Source organism: Hemibagrus wyckioides, linkage group LG23 (assembly GCF_019097595.1).
Source record: "Hemibagrus wyckioides isolate EC202008001 linkage group LG23, SWU_Hwy_1.0, whole genome shotgun sequence".
NCBI lineage: Eukaryota > Metazoa > Chordata > Actinopteri > Siluriformes > Bagridae > Hemibagrus > Hemibagrus wyckioides.
In genome coordinates this window covers 8350132-8370415 of record NC_080732.1, presented here as the reverse complement: position 1 = coordinate 8370415, position 20284 = coordinate 8350132, and the positions used below count along the sequence as shown (strand labels likewise).

Below are 20284 nucleotides of genomic sequence, written 5' to 3'. Positions count from 1 at the left end.
ATCTGGAAATGAGCTGTGTTTTAAAATAAGAACATTAAAATATTTGAGACCACTGTTCATTTTCAACCCATGAAGTTCACATATAAACTACTGACTTTTTGCAGAGTATCACTACACATTGCTTTCTGAAATTTGGAACTTGATTTTATATCAATTTTATATATTTCTGTGAGGCTGCTTAGTGACAAGGACTGTTTGATGGCTATTGTTTAAAGCACTATACAAAATGTTGCAAAAAAAAAAAAAAAACCCTATAAAACATTCCACTTTTTATGTTTGCCAAAGCTACCACTCATTTTAACAAATAATTAGACAACACCGATCCCAGGAAAGGCATCCGGACAGCTGTTTTATCACCCTGTTTTCTTTTCCTGAAGTTTAACCGCTGCCAATGTCTGCATTAATATTTTATGGACTGATATTCATTTATCTTCTTTCATGAGCTCTGACCAGAGGCATGTGGCATCTTTTTCAGGCAGGAGACTCTCAGTGGTTACCCTCAGAGGCTATCAAGCCAAAACAGTGATAAATGGGTGAGTTTGATAAGCCTTGGCTCAAGCCAGGTGGATCATGTGCCCAACATCAAACAAAGCAGGCACACACAGCTGCCAAGCTTGCTCATCTGTGATCTTTTTCTCAAAGCCATACAGCACATAATCACTTGCATGTAAAAATCAGTGTACATCTCCCTAGTACCTCCCTAGAGTATGGGATGACCTGCTTGTCCTCTTCAGCCACTTGTGCTGTATTCCAGGGAGAATGAAGCGGCATGTGATGACATGTCGGATGATACACTGCAGTATTCGGCATGCGGGCTATCATGCACACTCAATTTGGGAACATTAAGAATGAGTGATCTTTCAGATCCTACATTTAAAAGCTGTATGCATTTAAAAGATGTGTAGGCAATGCCGATCCCATAATTCATTTCAGCAGGCTTCCAACAACTCCACCATCCAAATAATAGGAACATGTAAGCAACTGCCAGAATTGTATCAAACATTTTACATTTTACAAAAGCTACAAGCAATTGTCAGCAAAATGTCAAATGGAACTGCATACTAAAAGTAATGTCTTCTGATGTTGTGATTGCAGTGTTCATACATGTCTAAACAAATTAAAACCGAACGGAGAAAAAGGCACCATGTTCCGAAACAAACGCTCCAAATGAGCCAGATGTGAAATCGCCCTAAGATATTGTCTAAAGTTACCTGTTCAGTATCATTCAATAGCCATGACGCAAAGACATATGTTAATGCGATGTAGTCATACTGTAAACTCATATTGTAGATGTTTTGAAGAGGTTACAGATTAATTAAAGGACCAGAAGCTTTGTTCAGACTAGAATCATTAAAATCCTTCATTTCCATAAATCACTCAATGCATGTGTCACCAAATGTGTGACAAGAGGTGTTCAGGGTCACACAGCATGCATTCAGCATCCTGGAATGTTAATTAGAGGCAGTGAATCTATGAGTGCTGACATCCCATTGGCTCCCCAGGGTGTGATAAAGTGCAATGGCTCAACAGTTACCATATGTCCAGGTTTGGATACAGCCAGAAAGGTGAGCGTGAAGATTTAGGCAGTTGGCCTAGTTTAGAGTAGAGTCTAACCTTCTCATAATAGGTGACTTCATACTCCACCACAGCACCATCGGACGTTTCTGGACCCTGCCAGGCCAGGGTGATGCTGTCCCGGCTCCTCCTCTCTTTAACAATCACACTCACTATGAGAGAGAGAGAGATACAGAGAGGAACATAACAATGAGAGGGAGGCAAAGTAAGATAGATTCAGATTGATCGCCATCATAAAGAAAGAGGATTAATTGTGCTTCTAATTAAAGTGCATGAAAGACTGTGGGAGGGAGAGAGGGCGGGATAGAGAGAGGTTTGAAAGGTAATAAATTATGCAGGGTGTGTAGTAAGTAACATTGAAAGAAAATTCGTGCTCTGAACAGCACGTACAACATCAGCGCAGGTTCGGCAGACCTCACGATATTTGCTATCATAGCCCATAGAGAGAGACAGAAAGAGAGGAAGAAAGAAGTGAGACAAAAAAAGTGAAGTAAATAGAGAAGTGAGTGAAGAAGGCAGAGTGAGAGAAAGAGAGAGTGAGAAAAAAAAAATCAGTAAGTGAAAGAGAGAGCCAGGAAGTGAGGGGGAAGGAGAGAGGCAGCAAGACAAGGGGGAAGTGCTAATGAAAGTGTCAGAGTGTGAGGACTGGAACAAACGAGGACCGCCTGTTTCAGACCTGGACTATGAGTGATGAACACAGAATGAGTCACAGAAGAAAGAGAGAGTGGAAGAAAAAGAAAGGAGAGAAGGATGGAAGAAAGAAAATATCTTGCCGATGCTTCAGCCCTCTCTAGAGTAAAGGATATAAGCAGAGCACTGAAACCTCTTTTATATCATAACAAAATCCAGTCACTGAAGGATATCATGTGGCAGGACTTTTCCACTGGGTCACTGCATGTGTCAGCAATATCAGCATTTTAGCTGATTAATCAAAATCCATGTCTGTGTAAATGTATTACAGAGGGATTTAAATGGAAATGCTTAAACCACCTCAGGAGGTCTGAGATGCATTTTGCAGTGTACATCCATCTCGCCAAGCCACATTTCACACTTATTCCTCCCTATTCCCCTCATAACACATGTGGTCCATTTCAGTCTGGATATCACACTGACACAAGCACTGACTCATATTAGATTACAAGACGTGAAATAACCAGATGTAAACTAATTTTTATATGTACAACAACTGACACACACACACACAAAAAAAAGAAAAAATTCATGAATGAAAACATTACTGACATGTATCGTTAAAGTGCAGAATAACAGGCCTTTAATGATTGAAACACCATTTCTAACTAAAAATGACAATTCCAAGAATATGACCAAAGTTCACATTTAGAATTGTGAGAATACCAATTACGGTATGTGCTGTATCAATTTAGCAGATAATAACTTTCTAAATGTCAGTGGCTCAGTATTCCCTGGACACCTCTTTTTGTTCATTTAAATTCCAGGTACTTTTAATGACTTGAAAGCCCAGGACACGAGGAACCCTGAAAATTACCCTTACGTCAAAAAACATACTCAGATATATCTAAATTACATCTTATTATGATTAAAATTACATATATTGAAACAAACACAGTTCACTACTCAGCACATACTCACTCTTCTCTCTGAGCTGTGTTGTAAATATTTTAACGGTACATAGTGGCTGCCTGCCATCACTTATTCCTCCCCGCATCCCCGCCTCATTGCTATGGTAACGCTATTGTCAGCTCTTATTAGCGTGAGGTGCTTGATTTGAGTGTCCTGGTCGGATATGCTCTCAGAGCCCTCGTCATTCTCTGCTCTCTCTCCCTCTCTCTCTCAATCTCTGACTTTCCATTTCACCCTCTTTCTGTTCCTCTCTGCCTTTTCCTCCCTCATGGTCTCTCTTATTGTACCGGTCCATTCTTCTCTCTTCCAATTTTCCCCTCTTGATCTCACTCTATATTTGACATTCTCTTATTCTCCCACTAACCCTCTCCACCTTTCTGTGTGTTATTCTATGAGGCCATGGAGGCCAAATAATACATCCTAACATGCCTGTGGGCAGGGGGTGTAAGGTCATGTGAGAGCTACATACATTCAGATGGCCCTTTTAAGCAGAGCAGCAGTCGGCTCTGAGGAGAGGGCAGAATAGGAGGATTAGCCATGAATTAGATTTTCCTGAAGGGTGGCACTACAGTGAGAGACAGGGTGTGAAAAATCCTGTCTCATATCACTACAACTAACTGAAATATACCTACTCTACCACCACACACACACACACACATTATACATTACTCATCTTCATGACAGCGCAGAGAAATACTTTCTTTTTAATCCTCATATTCTGTTCACTTCTCAGTTCACTTCTCAGATGTTTTAAGCCTCTGGATTTTACACATTAGAATAGTAATACACGTTATTAAAAATAATAACATTACTTATAGAAAGAGAGAGAGTAAACAAAAACTGTCCATTTCTTGTCAAACAACCTTCCTGATGGTGGCAGATGAAGTGTTTTTTAAAACTTAACTTTGTGTGTGTATGTGTGTGGGTGTGTGGGTGTAGCTGACCTGTCTGGCTAGTGGTGATGTTGATGTTCACGAGGTGTCGAGGGTTTGGGCTGAGATCTGAGACTCCATTCACTGCCTCGATGCTGAACGTGTAGTTGGTTCGAGGCTGGAGCTCGCTGACCTGAACTCTGGGGTGAGCCAAGCCAAACTGGCGTGGGCTGAAGTGAGCACTGCTGCCGCAGGGCACGCACTTCTCAACCATCTCACCAACAGAGCCTGAGCACTTCCTGCAATGAACACTGTAAGTTACATCCCCTCTGCCCCCGGTGTCCCGCGGTGGGCTCCACTCCAGAGTCACTGCTGTCTCGTTCACTGTGGAAATGGGGTTGCCTGGTGCTGACGGAGGCCCTAAAACACACACACACAGACACACACACACACACACACTCTGTAATAATGCTAAAAAAATGTTTAATAATTATATTTTTTAAAGACATCATTTTTGTATTACAGACAATAAATTCATAGAAATGGTTAAAAAAGGCAATTTCTTCCACTCGAATGTTTATAGCTTCAAAATAAATGCTGCAATCAAACAGTTTTTAGCTCTCTTAGATGCTCCAAGTGTAAATGACTAATTTTATATCAAACTTATCAGAACTTTAAATCGTTATCAGTGATCAAATAATTCCTTTGTTTATACTGATTGAAAACACTTACTTGTGCAGGCCATGGAGCGAGGGTCAGTTTCGGCTCTGTAGTAGCCCCTTTCACATATGCATTCGGAGGCCTTGTCCTGATGAGTGTAGCTATGTGGTGGACACTTCATGCAGTAGGCATCCATGGCTGAGGCTTTGTAAAAACCAGGCCTACAGGCTGTAAGTCAGACGGAACAGCATAAGGGGTCATCCAGGAGAAATGTGTGGTGCAATCAGATCTGCCTCTAATGGACAGAACAAAAATCTATCCAATCTTTAATCACAGAGCAGGACAGGAACAGTACATCTCCTTTAGCAGTGAGACTCAGCCAACATACAGGATGTGCAAATGGAGCACTTGTGTTTATGCAAAAGTTTCTTGGGTTAAGTGTGTCCTCGCTGATCGGTTCTTGTGTGTCACTGTGTGTGTGTGTGTGTGTGTGTGCATTAGAGTGCCCCTCAGGGACAGCGTACCAGGCTCCATATTGCCAGAGCACTAAAAGCAACCTCTTTATTTTTGCAAACACATCTCAAACATGTCACATCTCATCAGACACAGCGCGATGCCTCTGCCAGATTTTCCAGACAGTGAAGGAAAGGTGTACTTGTACAACAGATCCCACTTGGGTCATGTTGTCTCCACAGGACGTCAGTCCTCACATGATATTTCAAATCAACAGTGCTGCGATTAACTTCTTTAAATGCACACCAGTCGTTACATCTGCTCTCACATTGATAGTGTCAATGCCAAATTAGGTGTAACGACAAACCTATTAGTTAAAATGATATTGCTGAGTCGACTCAGAGATTGGTATCTTCACTGGTTATTACATTACACATTACTTACATTGCAACAAATCAGTGTCATGTATAACTACTAAAATACATTATGCCAAGTGTGCACTCTGGTGCATTCTCAATTTTTCCAGTTGCTGACATCCACACAATTAACTGCAACTACTGCAAGACCCCAACCCCAGATCAGCAACTTATCACTGCCACTGCACGTGTATCACAACCCCCCCAGCCCACATCAGCAACTTATCACTGCACATGCACGTGTGGGAACAGCGGAGCATCAAAATTTATGCAGATGTCCTGCATCTTCCTGTGTGTTTGAAATCATTGCCTATAAATCTTCTTGTGTGAAAAGAGGTGTCTCTCAGGGGGAAAAGACAGTTGTGGTGAAGGCCACTACACATCCTGCATGAGCCTGAAAATGAAAAAGGGGGCTGCTAGAGCTCTGATAAAAGCACACATGCATTATGTGAGCTTAAGTTAAAAAAATCCCTAATCTCTCTCTTCCACAATATTATAACCTATTTTTTTTTAGATCTACATAAATGAGGGCTAAAAGTAAATGAACAGTTGTTGTGTGAGTTCAATTCATTACCTTATTATCTGCTTAAGGGAAAGCTCCATCAATGACTTGCATACTATATTTTCATAATTAACATGCAATCCTCAGTGTCATGCAATATTCTTTCTATAATGATATTCTGAGTTGGTTCATATTTTTATCATCACCTGGTATGGGCATTAACCACTCCAGAATCCACCTTTCTCTATCTCAAGCCTTCCAATATTTTCTAGCATATTTAGACTATTTTTCTGTCATTCTGACCATGTATCAGAAGAATTACAACGTATGAATGATCGCTAGCCTTGCTACTCTGACAACATAGCTAGCCCCCTGACACAAAAAGCATTCTATCCTGAAACACTGTAATAGTTGTTTAGTTCCCACCACAAGGTAGATAAACACTCTGCACTTTCCCTTTGCTTGCTATAGGCTATGTTTGTGGAGATTTCATTCTGATTATTTGCTTTAAAACAACATCTTGGCAAAAGTCACCTACTGACTTGCTTTTTCCACCAGTAACCTTCCAAAATTGGCCCAATTTAACATAAAAACAAAAGGTTTGGCACCCTTGTTGCCCCTGCTACAATGTGCTTTGCTAATGTCAACACACCACCACAACTGAGACCACAATTACTAAATAAAGGACTGATCATTTGCTGGTGTGAAATTACACAGCTCGTAATTCTCCGAGTTTTTCCACCATTTAAAGTAATGTAACCATCACCAACCACACAGTCACCCATTAGTCATTCAATCCTCTAATTTATTTTGAAAACTGCTGTTGCTCTCATCTTCATCCATTCAACACACACACACACATACAGACACACACACACACACACACACATACAGACACACACACACACACACACACTGTTCCTCAGATTATACTACAGCTTTGCAGAATTCTGCTTACTATAGGCATAAATCTGTGATCCAAGGATGTAGACACTCAGTGACCTAAATACAAGGTTTCCCAAGTCTCCATCCACAGGGGAAATTAACACTTCCAACATTTTTCATTCTTAGCTTATTTTGTTGCCAGGTAGCCTTTAAGAATGCCTTTGACAAAAGAAGAACGTGCTGAAATCATTCTCATGGCAGGATCGGGAAGCTGTCGCAATCCTGTGATGGACTTTAACTGGAAACGTGGCAAGCACATCACACGTCACACTGTTGCCAAAGTGAGAGCCAAAGTTGGGAGAGATGAATGTGTGGCAATCATGTAGAGGAGGTTAATCTTCCCCACGTAGGGAGACTTTTGGGACACCTTGTATTTTAGTGCCAGCACCTAGCTATGCTAAGACCCCAGCTATAATAAATAAAAACAGTATTAAAAATGCTTACAGGTCCACATTGTAGTAAGCTTACAGCATTATATTACCCAGCAGCACTGCATATGTAACTTACGGTCAATGCTTGTAGTAAATGGTGAGAAGAGTGACTGAGGTAGAACTAGAGCCAAACTTTAACAGCTGTGTGTGAATTGTGGTTTTTGCAAGTCCTTGCTTCTCCCTGGCAAACCTTACAGAATTAAGAAAGCATGGTCTCTCATGGAACTCCTTTAGAACTTGCCAAAACCATCACCTCACTAACAATACCAGCTCTATGCCTGCCTATTGGTCGCTAACCGAGGAACAAAAAAAGAAATAAAAGAAACCCAAACAGTGGTCCTGGGGAATCAATTTGACAGTGAGCTGAGTTTGACAGCAGGTCTGTGAAAAGAGAACGTTTAAAAAGGAAAAGACTGTGACAGTTTTCTCTAGAAAGAGTTTAAGAGCAAGCCTAAACTGAAAACCACCTCAAACCACTTAACTATTACTAGAGTACTTGGGTGACAGTTCAGGATTCTCAGAGGGATAGCTGATAATGCACTATCAACAAAGCACATAATAGGGCTGCATGACAATCCTAAATAATAAGCGAGAATATTTTTTAGTCATTATTGAAATTACAGTTAATTATCAGACTACCAAATAATATTATAAATTATCACAAATGTACAAACAAGGCTTTTCTTGCACATTGTGCATGTGCTTATATTCCATTAAATAAGAAGATAAGAAATAAAACCTCTATTCAGTTATTGTGCTAAATGTAAGCAGAAGAAAACAGATAGATAGATAGATAGATAGATAGATAGATAGATAGATAGATAGATAGATAGATAGATAGATAGATAGATAGATAGATAGATAGATAGATAGATAGATAGATAGATAGATAGATAGATAGATAGATAGATAGATAGATAGATAGATCTAGCCTGACATGTATGTATTAAAGCTGCTAGAATATATTGACCTCAAAACTCTAACATCCAAATCAGTTTGAAATGGCTGCAGAAAGTTCTGTCACAATGACTACTCGCACAACCTTGACAAAAACAATCATGTTTACCTGCCAACCAGACACCAATATAAATGCCTGTCCGCTCCTGACTTAAAGTATGAGGTGACAGAGCCTAGCTTTAGTCAAACCAGTTTTAGCAATCATGTTCTCTCCTCAGTAAAATCCCAGGGTTAAACCAATATCTTTGAACAAACCAATGAGACCAATAACAGGAGCCAATTTCAGCTAGCTCAAGCTGAACTACTTATCAAATATTTAGATGCGTGTAATTTCTGCTTCTTCACACAAGGCATACAAGGTAATCAATACCTTCTGCCTATAAAGCTTAGGGCCAAGGAAAAGTGCAAGATTGACTTGGGAATGGAAAGACTAGGAAACAGTTTATGACTATGGGGAATGAAGACAGACAATGAAAAGAGAGAGAGAGAGAGTAATGTCTGTTCTAGTGGAAAGGCTGAAAGCTGGTGTGCTGCTACTTTATTTCTCCTTCAATCTGTGGCCTCTCGTCCATAATAAATGAAGCTGTTCAATAGGCATCAACCTACCACCTTGAAAGCCAGCACAAGATCCGTCCATCACAGGCAGAGAAACACTCACGCTAGAAAACAATCTAAGCTTTTACAACACAACAGCTTGCAGATGTTATTTTGTACAACGAGGGAAAAAAACTACTTTCACATAGTTTAAGAGAGGATTAAGAGAGTCTCTAGACATTTGAGGTCATGTCATGTTATCTATTGTGTTCTTTTACTGCACCGATGAAAAAAGCAGCATTCTTTTCAGGTGAGAAATATGGTCTTTTGTCCAAACCTCTGTGATGTGTGAGGGTGTGGGTGGCAGTGATGATTTTAGTCATTCACATTATTTTCAATTTTTAAATCACATAGAGAAGGTCTGAGGTGGTCAGGGAAGTGTGAATGGGACGCTATCTCGTTCCTAAACGAATGTGTCACCATGACAACATAATTTTAAGATCTATCCTCTTACAGATATGAATCTTATAGTTCTTCTCTAGCAGTCACCACATACAGTATAGGAAATTTGTGGCTTCACAGCACAATGCAAATGTAATTAGAGATGATAAAGGGGCTTCAGAGTTCTCAAGTTAAAAGAATAAATGGTACGCTGATAAGCTGTATTTTTAATTGAACTGGTGATTCCAATTAAATTGTACAATTTTTCTGATACTTATCTCATACATAATCTAGTCTGAAGAGTACATAAACACATTTAAGAGCACAGAAGCTAGATTACAAACATGGCCTCCCTGGACTCACACTCCCACGCTCCCAGTCACCATCCATCTGATTATATTCCCCTGTCTATGTTCAGCTCTCTTGTGTTTGTGATATTTACCAAGCCTCAATTTCTGCTCATGTTTACCTGGTTTTTGGGTTCAGTAGCCTAGCTTGTTCAGAACCAGTTAGTACCCTGATTGACCTGTGTCTGCTTTTGACTTTGCTGTTCCTTATGTTTTGATCTGTTCCTATTACTTTGAATTGTTCCTATTTTAATGAACGCTTTGATTAAATGACCTGCATTTGCATCCAATCTCCAAGAGTCTGTGTACATGAAAGCTTTTCTCATTTAGATGGGTAAAGTATCCCAGAGTGATTCATTCAGAGGATTATAAACTCTTCGTCATCACAGGTGGAGTAAATATTAGCTCGCTAAATTTTGGCAAGGCGAGCAATACTTGCTTATGAGATAATAGTCCTGAGTCTTTTACCTCAGTAGACCCTGTATCACATCTATAGACAGTGGTACATCAGTGATTATGGGCTCATTGGGCTATTGATCAGAAGGTCATGAGTTCAAGTCCTAGCAGCAACAATGTGCCATTGCTGGGCAGAGGTAGACCCTTAACTTTCAACTGCTAAGCTGTAGCCTGTCACAATTGTAAGGTTTTGTTTTTCTATATTTCTGATAAAAATGTATCAGCCTAATAAGATAAATGTAAACAAAGATGCATTGTATGTTATATAAGTATAGAGTAAATGGAGCACAGGCACAATAACACTGATATAGTCCCTTCCCTATTTGGTCCCTGGCATTGATGATGTTTACACAGGGTCACGTCGCATGAAACACAGGCATAGAGTTACCTTCTTTAGGGAATTCAAAGTAAAACAGCAACAGAATCATGACAGTTATTAGAAATGTTAAAGCACTGCAGTGATCACAGTGTCAGTTTTTGCTTTGACTTTGTAATTCCCATTATCAATTAATAAAGCACAGAATATAAGATAATTAAAAAAAAAAAAATATGGTTTAGCCAGACACTTTCAACATTCTGTACCTTTACCTTATAGTTACTGTTTCATTACAAGGTCAGAGTGGTAGAGTACAAGCCAAAATAAGGAAAAGTAATTATGAACTTCAGTTTATACCCTGGTGTCTGTTACTGAAGCAGTTTACAGCGAAAATGGATCAAAAATCCAATATTTCACACAAAAAATTCTTTTTAACATTTTACAAGTGGCGATTTTGCTCAAATCGGCACTACTCCATCTCAGTTCAATTCTGGCTTCAGTGTAATTTTTTTGTCACTAATCTTTTTGCCTTTGCTGCTTTTAAATTCTCAAAGCCACGTTTCAAGTGTTGCACAACATTAATATGGAAAATGTTTCAATCGCTACAAAATAAATCAATTCAATTCATCTTAAAACTTTAATTATCCTGAATGGTAACTCAGACTAATTTATTTCTTAGTTCTTTTTGACAGCCTCACAGAGCTGGAATGAATGTATTCAGACTGCAAAGGCGAGGCATCCACCTGGAGCTGCAGCTGTGAAGTAACGCAATACTGTGGATTAACAGGCAGAAAAAACTGGCAATTTAGGTCACAGCTTGATAAAACAATATGGTGTTAATGAGAATGTGATCATATCTGGCACAGTAACAAGTTAATCATTGTACACATTCTTGCCTACATGAATAGATTTGGCAGTTTATCAAACTGTCCATGTCCTTGGTGTATTCAGTAAGAAGAAAAGAAAAAATGCAAAAGTGAAAAAAAAGCAAAGTGAAAGCCTGCATTTAGCCTGATACACTATTGGTCACTGTGCTTATCACTGCATGATCAAGGTCCATCACATCAGCTATTTGTCTCGTGACTGTAGGTGTGAATTCTTACTCAAAACCCAGTCCTTATTTTAAATTCTATTATTTTGTTATTCTGGAAACATTGTGAATTTTACCATATTTGGCCATGATTTTCCATTTTGCTGATGTGTAAGCAATGATTTCAAGGCCTTTCAGACCTACAGACACAATAAAGCAATTTCACATTAGAAAAACTCAATTTCACTCAGTGATCCCGGCACAGCATGGATCGTGCATGTGCTTGCTCAGAAGAGGCATTTTAAAGTCTTTATAATAATTTTCCTTTCACCATTAAGCAACCAGGCATTCAAATTTTATAATAAAAATAAACAGTGTACACCAAGGAACTTGGTTTCAATGGGATGGTGTTAGTGTTTTGTTTTTTTGAGGGTTTTTTTTCCAGAAAGCAAACAGTGAGCCATACTAGATGGCCATTCACAGCACACAGAAACTCAAACACACATGCACATACAAACCTCTGAGGAGATTTCAGCTCAAGGACACAATCGCTTCTGTCTACTGACAGATTATGTTTTTTTTTTTTCTCTTTGGCATTGCAACATCCTTTATACCCACTTCCTCCTCTAATCCCACTCAAACCAAGGTCACAATCCTACCTGCTAACTATAAAGCAGATTGTAGGAACCACAGATTTTGGTAAACTCTTGGTCAAATCCACCCGAATTCCCCCCATGGAGTTGGAAACCTAATTCTGTGGATCTACACACAAACAGAAACACACACACACATCACTTTGAGAAAGTCTGTCCAATTACAGAGGCCACACAGAGAGAACGACAGAGCTGGAGAGTTTAAACCTCTACTCTACGTGGGATTTCTCTGCTGAGCCTCAATCTGCTCCATGGCTCCCGGGAGTGATCTTTCCTTCCAAAGGCCATTTCCCTCTCACCATCCATCATACCCTCGCTGACAGCGCCAATCTCCCTGGCTTTGCTTCTTCAGACAAGACCGCCACCTGAACTGCCACCCCATGCTGAACGAGACAGACTAGACAGCTCAATTGTCACTTCAGGAGTGAACCATTTATTTCAAATTTTCTGGGTTGTTTTGTTTTGTTTTCTTCTCACACTACATCCATGCTTTGACAGTTTTAGGAACGGCTACATGAGATGCAATATTCCATTACCATTACAGTTATGTACTTTGACCTTAGCTGAAATATGCTTGGAGCATGAAGCAGCATAAACACAAGTCTGACAATTCGCCAAAGGTCAACAACAGCTGCTCACAATCGCAGAACACACACAAAACACTTGCTTTCCTTTCCCCATACATACACAGACATTCTCACAAAAGGCTGCATTGATAAAAGGTCAACTGCAAAGTGTCTTGTCCACATAAAGTTAACTATAGCAGCCAGTTGCCTTGTCATACTGTGAATGAAGGTCACTTTAACTCTATAAATAACTCAGCTAATTCTACTGAAAGAGACAAAATAAATAAAAGAATAAATTTAGCAATAACAGCAATAAACACACATCTTAGGTCTGCATGTGTACACAGTTGCCATGCATTATAACAGCGGCATCTGAATAACATTTTTTTTAATATATAGCATTCATATCATTGTACAACTGTGATATACATAAATATTGCTTCTGCAATATATGCATTTAATCATTTCTACACAATCTTACATTGCCATGATGTCCAGATGTTCACACCGATTATATTATGTTACCTGACTGCCAATATATGGTAAAAGAGCTGTGTTTTTCTCCCCAGTGAAATGGGAGATAAGCCAATTGGCATATTATGCTGCCTTCACATGCTATCAGAATTTTCATAAATATGAGTTTCCCACTAGGAAGTCCTAATCTTTCAACATGGCAGAGAAGAGTACAGTTTCTGTATGGTATAACAGATTTTGTTCATTTTTCTAAATCCAGCTTGTAGTCCTTGCCATTTTTTTAGTTAAAAGTTAATTCTATGCATTTTACCATGAAAATAGCTTGTACTTGACCAAAAATCTAGTATCTCTGGCTAGCTAGCTAATAGCTTAACGTGTATTATGTTGTCAAAATAAAAGTACAAGAAAAATAGAAATATATCTGAACAAACTCGACATTATCCATGTTTCCTGTTCTTTCTGACAACAAAGCATGTGAACACAACCTGCTCATAATCACCACTTCAGAAGCTGGAAGCAGGATGATTCAGATAGCATGAGAAAGCAGCATTAATTTAGAATGACTTTAAAGTCGTGTAGGTAATTTGAACTCTCCTACGTTAACTGTCAAGCCTTGGAAGCCCTTCCCTTTTCCACCAAACCAATGATTTTTTTTAACTAAAATGATTAAACAGGCTTACAGTATCAAACACTTTAAAATACTGCTGCTGATGATGATAACTAGAAAGTGCAGGTCAGCACTCAGACACATTTAGCAGTTGATCAAGCATGAAAATGTTGGCCATGTGGATATTAGACAACCGATTTGTAAAAAGATTACACTTAAAATGTACTGTAAATGTTACTGTGTACGGCACATATTACAATTCCAGCAAGCTTCCTGACTACTGACTCCTGACCATACACCCTCCTTCATTTTCCTTAACCCTGGAATGATGGAAATGATCTCTTTCAGTTCTGGACGATAAAATGATTAAACTTAAAATGGTAAATTACTAGCAGGGAAAAATCACTATGGCACTAAAAGCTTATGAGGCAGTCCATTGTGGTTTTTTGATTCCTTCAAACTGGGTGTATAATCAAGACTTGAGAAATGAGAACCAGGTGTGTTATTGCTACTGACTGTGGGAGTCATTGGTCTCAGAACTGCAGTGGTGGCACATGCAGGGATTTATTAAGTAGATTTTGTCAGCATATATGAAAAGTAGCATTTGTTGAACTCGTACTCATACAGTTAGGAAACTTTTTTTGGCAGCTGGAAATATACCTACGTTACATACTTTATAATACTACAGACATCTATGTGAATCCTTAATCCTATACATGTTTTAAGATTAAAATAGAAGCAATATAACACTATGATGGTCTTTCACTGTTAAACTGTTATGGTCATGAGGCTGCATATGGCTCCTGAAAAATGTGGAGTCATTCTTTCTTTGTTCACATCTCTCATAGTAGTTAAAAAAAAGAAGAAGAATTTTTTCACATTTTTCTTCACCTGCCAGCAAGCTCTCCCCACCCTATAACTGCTACCAACTCGGGAGGGTGACGGCTAACATGTGGTTCCTCAAAGACATGTGAAGGCAGCTAACCACATCTTTTTGAACTGCTGCATCACAGGGTACAACCTTCAGAGGAAAGCACTATCTAACCTGTTCTGTGCACATAAGCTCACAGGCACCATGATTGGCTAGTGACACCGTGATTGGCAGGAAAGAGAGAGAGAGAGAGAGAGAGAGAGAGAGAGAGAGAATATGCCATCCAACATAGCCAGTTTTGTTCCCTTGGCTTCTGGCAACATGATTGGCTAGTGCCACTGTGATTGGCAGGGCAAAGAGAGAGAGAGAAAGAGAGAGAGAGAGAGAGAGACAGACAGAAAGACAGATAGGTAGATAGACAGATAGAGATAGAGACAAAGAGAGAGAATATGCCTCCCCACACAGGGGGCTGATGCATTGTCGGGTTTCATACTCATGATTTTACAAATAACAGAATGAACTCCAGGTACCAGGAACCTGCAGATCTCATGCCATCACCCTACCTCTCTTCACTTCGCAATTTATTATGAGCATGGTCATGCAGAATGCAAAGCCTATTTTGAAAATGCTGGACAAGTTGCAGGAATATGTCCTACATGGGATGCCAATCCATATCAGGGCACCACGAAGCCACACACATTTTCACATACCCATTCCTAAGAATCCACACAAACCAGTTTATGCGAACAATCACAATTAATGCTAAGAAATCTGGTGGGATTAGCAGCCATTTTTTTGTGTCATTTCACTGTATGAAAAACAAATAGATTAAGAAATTTGCAAAGAAGAAATGAGTGAGACTGGCTTTACTATGCTCCTCTCTGAACTGAGCTAATATTTGTTCCTTTAAGCGAGCAGTCCCAAGGCTTGTGCTCATCCAGCAGCCTAAAGGATAAATTATTGAGCGGGACCTGAAAATAAAGAGCAAAAATGACAGCAGGATAGTGCATGTGGCAAAGCCAGCACGTGTCATCTTTCTCCCAGACATATGCATGCTCCCCTGCACAGAGATAGACTATTATGCTGATCCATATTATGACTCCTAGCATTAAACACATTTAAGAATTACAGTACATAAAATTCATAAAATTATAACAGTTTATATTTAAATGAAGCAGATGCTGGTATTGGGTATCAGTCATATACTGTGCTTATTTACTTGTGATATAGTCCTAGTGTCTGTTGTGCTAAAGAGCAGATGGCATAAAAATAAAAGTGAATTAGTGATTAATGATCAAAGCAGGCTGCAAAAAGCACTCAAAAGAATTGAGCGGAAGATCTACAACATCTTCCTATAATACGAGTTACTAAAGAAAACATCTGAAAAGAAATTCAATGGCAACGGCCACTGCAAGCTTTTGTTTAATTGTTTCTCCAAAAATTTAGCACAATTCCTCATACACTCATTACTTTACACCCCATCCACTATTACTGTAGAATGAAAAGCGTTTAGAGGAACACTGTGCTGAACTCACAAGAATGTTATTATTTATGTTACCTGTCGGCTCATTCTGTAATGCATAGCTCTTCATTGTCTTTGCTGTAGAAGTTATTAATCTGTACAACTCTAAATTACTGAGGTCAAGACCTGAGATGTTGAAACAAAGCCAACATGCTAAAGCAGCTGTCTGAACACATATGGAAACTATCAATCTATGGCTAATCCACACTCTGTTGCTCTGTTTCCCCAAAATGTGTCATAGTTATATCCTAAGGCTAGCTAGTTGTAGAAGAAAAAATGATGTATGTATGTATATATATATATATTTATTATATATATTTATATATATATATATATATGTTAGGGCTGTGATGCAATAATTATCTGAAACTGGATCTGTATGTGGATTAAAAGCTGAAATGGGTGTGGCCTAAAGCACAATAAAAAATTTTAACCCTACTAGTATGATGCCATAAACATTTAATTGGGAGAAATGGCAACATTGTTAGCCTGTTCTGTGAATTCAGGCTCAAAACTGTCCTCAATAAGACATTTGAATGAGACTGTATTGTTAATCCTCCTAATGCAGATATGTATTTTAATTTTTATTTTCAGGAAAAAATTTTATAATAAATGTAACTGATCACAAATTTTAAACAAACTAGTGATCTAGAGCAACCAGTTGCTTGGGATGAATGAATGCATATGCCATGTTAATGAATTCAGTCTTTCTTTATGCCCCAAGTTCCATTTCTGACCACTTGTTCATACCAGCATGAAAATAAAAACCTCCTGCTCGCACGAATTTTTGTTGCATCCTGCAAGATGCCAGCCCTGACACACACATCTAGCCTTAACCAGATGCCATGTGAATATTTTTTGGTACATTTTCTAAAAACATAGAAACAAACAAACAAACAAAAAGAATAGAATAGAATTATATTCATATCGGTATTTGGGTCTATTTAGAACACAATCACTTAATTCCAAATAATTTATTTGTATTCAATTAAATTTCTAATTTATATACAAATTAAAAGGTATTTTTTAAAACCTTATTCATTACTGTTTAATTCTATTCAGTGCACAAGAGAAAAATAAATGTGAAAACTAACTTAAAAAACCTCCCCCAAAAAATAAAAACCCTAACTTACTGCACAGTATGTTTAAATTGTAAACTGGCCTTTTGCCATCTGCTGGCATGTAATTACACGCTGCTGATTATTAGTGTGGAGAACTGAATTGTTATTGATCCAAACTACAGTTAACCCACCACTAATGGACTGGCATGTGGCGAATGGTTTGCCTGAGAATTAACTTGATGATTGCATTAAACAAACCAAAACAAGCTGACAAAAAATACACCAAAGAATGCATTTATGCACCAGGGCATAAACTTAATGGTGTTCCTCCTCCTCTTACTCTAGCATGATAGCGACAACACGTGCATGTAAAAGCCATTCTAAAAGTGACATGACTGTCAAGGATAAATGAAAAAAAAAAAAAAAAACATAAATGGGCATTGCAGATGTCTTGGGCTTTTGAATTCCTTACTGTAACCAATAAAATGCTGCTGAGTTGAAAGCAGTCTTCACAGTCCTCACAGCAGCTTCCAAATTGGCAGGAAGACTGGCTCACTGATAAAAGACTGAGGGGATCCATAACGCGTTACAGTAAAACCTCGAGCCATTTACTGAAAGCTCAACGGACACTTGGAAGATTATGGAAATTTTCAACAGGTATCAGCAAGGATTCATTCGTATTCACTGGAAAATCTATGCAGATGTCATTATGCTCTCTATATATGAAATATCAAACGCTTCATTCTCAGTGCACTGGATATAAGAGAAGGAATTTAGGCATTAAACTGTCAGTGTGAGGGCAGTTTTTAGAAAGTGGTGTAATGTTGCAGAAGATGAACATAGATAGAACAGCTAAATCAGAATATGTATCTAAAGCTGATAAAAAAAAAAGATTCAAAAATAACATTTTAAATGACTAATTATTGATATGGTCAAAATTTTTAGGAGGAGGATTTTGTTATTAATCATTTATGTAGGGCTTCTTGTTTGTCAGAACTTTGTATTGGTCAGTAAGTTTTTTTACTTCACTGACAGAAGATTTGCACCTTTTCAGTAACATGAAAGAGTTTTTTGTCTGATTAACTGAGAGAGAGAGAGAGAGAGAGAGAGAGAGAGAAGAAGAAGAAGAGGAAAGTCATTCTTATGAATAACTCATTCTTCAATGAACAACTTCACTAGAATACTGAAGATTTAAAGCTAAAAACTTCTGTAACATTAAAATAGCCTTAGGATCCTTCTTGAGCCCAGATAGTACTGTTAAAAGTACTGTATAGTGTAAAGCTGTGGAAGAGCAATGACTTATAATCGTACTATTCATTGTCTGGAACAGGATGGATTCTCTTCTATCTCGTCTGGATATTCTCTGGGTTTTTCTTTCTCCTGTTGTATCTGGGAGATTTCCCTCGCCACTATCACCTTTGGCTTGGTTGTTAGGGATTAAATCTACACCCAGATTACTCTAAAGCTGCTTTGAAAGTGCTGATGTCTGATGTGACTGTCACAGTGCTATAGAAAAACAATCAAAATTAACGTAATTATTATTGCTGCTATAATGTAATTGTCAGGTCTATTCACACCTCGGTTTCTCTTCCAGCACCGTGGCTGCACCGGATTCCATTTCCCACAACACACACACACATGCTTTTTCATTCACAGTCACTGGGATTCTGATCATACACTCTTGAGCTCAATCACAAACACACCAGGTCTAAAAAACACTCACAGTAGCAAACTCTTTGCAAGGTATATGCTCAGTTCCTCTATATCTGGGCATTACCAAGCCTTTTGTTCATGCTAGTCTTTTCCGTTTTTGACCCTGCTTTGCTATTCGCTATTTAAACAATAAATGTATACAGTAATTAAATACCATTTTAATTGCTAGCAAATTGGTGTTGTATGAGAGGAAGTAAACACATCATCAAACCATATAACACATTGATTATTTTTCTAATTGATTTATTATTATCATTTTATTCCTCACATCAAATGTGTCCTATAGTTTTCGGTGAAAAATATCAGGTTTATTTCAAGACTCCACAATCCAAACGGTATCTTAAATTCCGTTAAAAAAAGACAGAAAGACATATTAGAAAGACCTAATGACCACAGTAAGATCAACTGTTAGTTTTGAGTCTGTGGTGTTTTTCTCAGCAGTTTCATTGAAGTCAAGCCGTGCCCAGCATGGTGTCCCTGCATGCTGAGGATTACATATGTGCAAGCAAAACTTCAAGGTGCTTTAAAGAGAAATGGTCTAAAGGTGATTACTGAAGCTTTCACTACCCAATACAACGGCACTAGTGTGTGCAACTCTGATGCATACCACATGGGTTAACCCCTAGCGCCCCATAAGTCCTGTCATATGAAAGTGAAGACACATGAGCAAACACACACTGACCACACATAATGACACGCATAAACGCTTCTCCTCTTCATTCCCTCTCTCTCTTTTCCATCACATCATATACTCTCACACTATTTTTGAAAGTAAAAAAAAAAAAGACTAGGAAAGATGCAAATCAAGAGTTACATATTCCCCTAAAAACACCTTTTTCCTTCCACCTTTCTCACCGCCTGTGTTGCTAACAAGTCCCATTTCTTGCTTTTGACACTTTATATCTAACCTAATTAGTGCAACTCCAAGCCTAGCATTTTGTTAAGCGCTTGCAGTGCAAAAGTGTGTAAAAGAGTTTAGCCCTGCGCTGCAGTGTTGACAATCCCATGACCCAGTTTCACTGAGAAAAAACCCATTCGGGACCTCCTCATGGAGAGAATTAGTCACATTACAGCTCAGTTCAGCTGCTGCAGCTCTGTGTTAAGCCTCAGCTGTGTGAGTTGAGCGAGTGAGCTGTATGAGGTTTCCTTCGAAGGGTTTCACAAGTTTTAAACACATTTCTACAAGAGCACCAGCAATGAAGGAATTCAAACTCTCACAATGATAGGACAAATCCACTTACATTCCCCTTTTTTTCACGTGTTCTCTGTAGCGTCAGTCA

At 38.7% G+C, this 20284-nt stretch overlaps 1 protein-coding gene across 1 annotated transcript in view; it reads right to left on the bottom strand.

The window, feature by feature from the left end:
* The window catches only part of ek1 (eph-like kinase 1), a 76880-nt gene that overhangs the window by 33639 nt on the left and 22957 nt on the right, over window positions 1-20284 (bottom strand). The window contains exons 4-6 of the mRNA XM_058377083.1: window positions 4782-4937; window positions 4122-4469; window positions 1615-1727 (exon numbers count right to left, since the gene is read on the bottom strand). Coding sequence (XP_058233066.1) covers window positions 1615-1727; window positions 4122-4469; window positions 4782-4937 — 617 coding nt within the window. The remainder of the gene's footprint in view (window positions 1-1614; window positions 1728-4121; window positions 4470-4781; window positions 4938-20284) is intronic.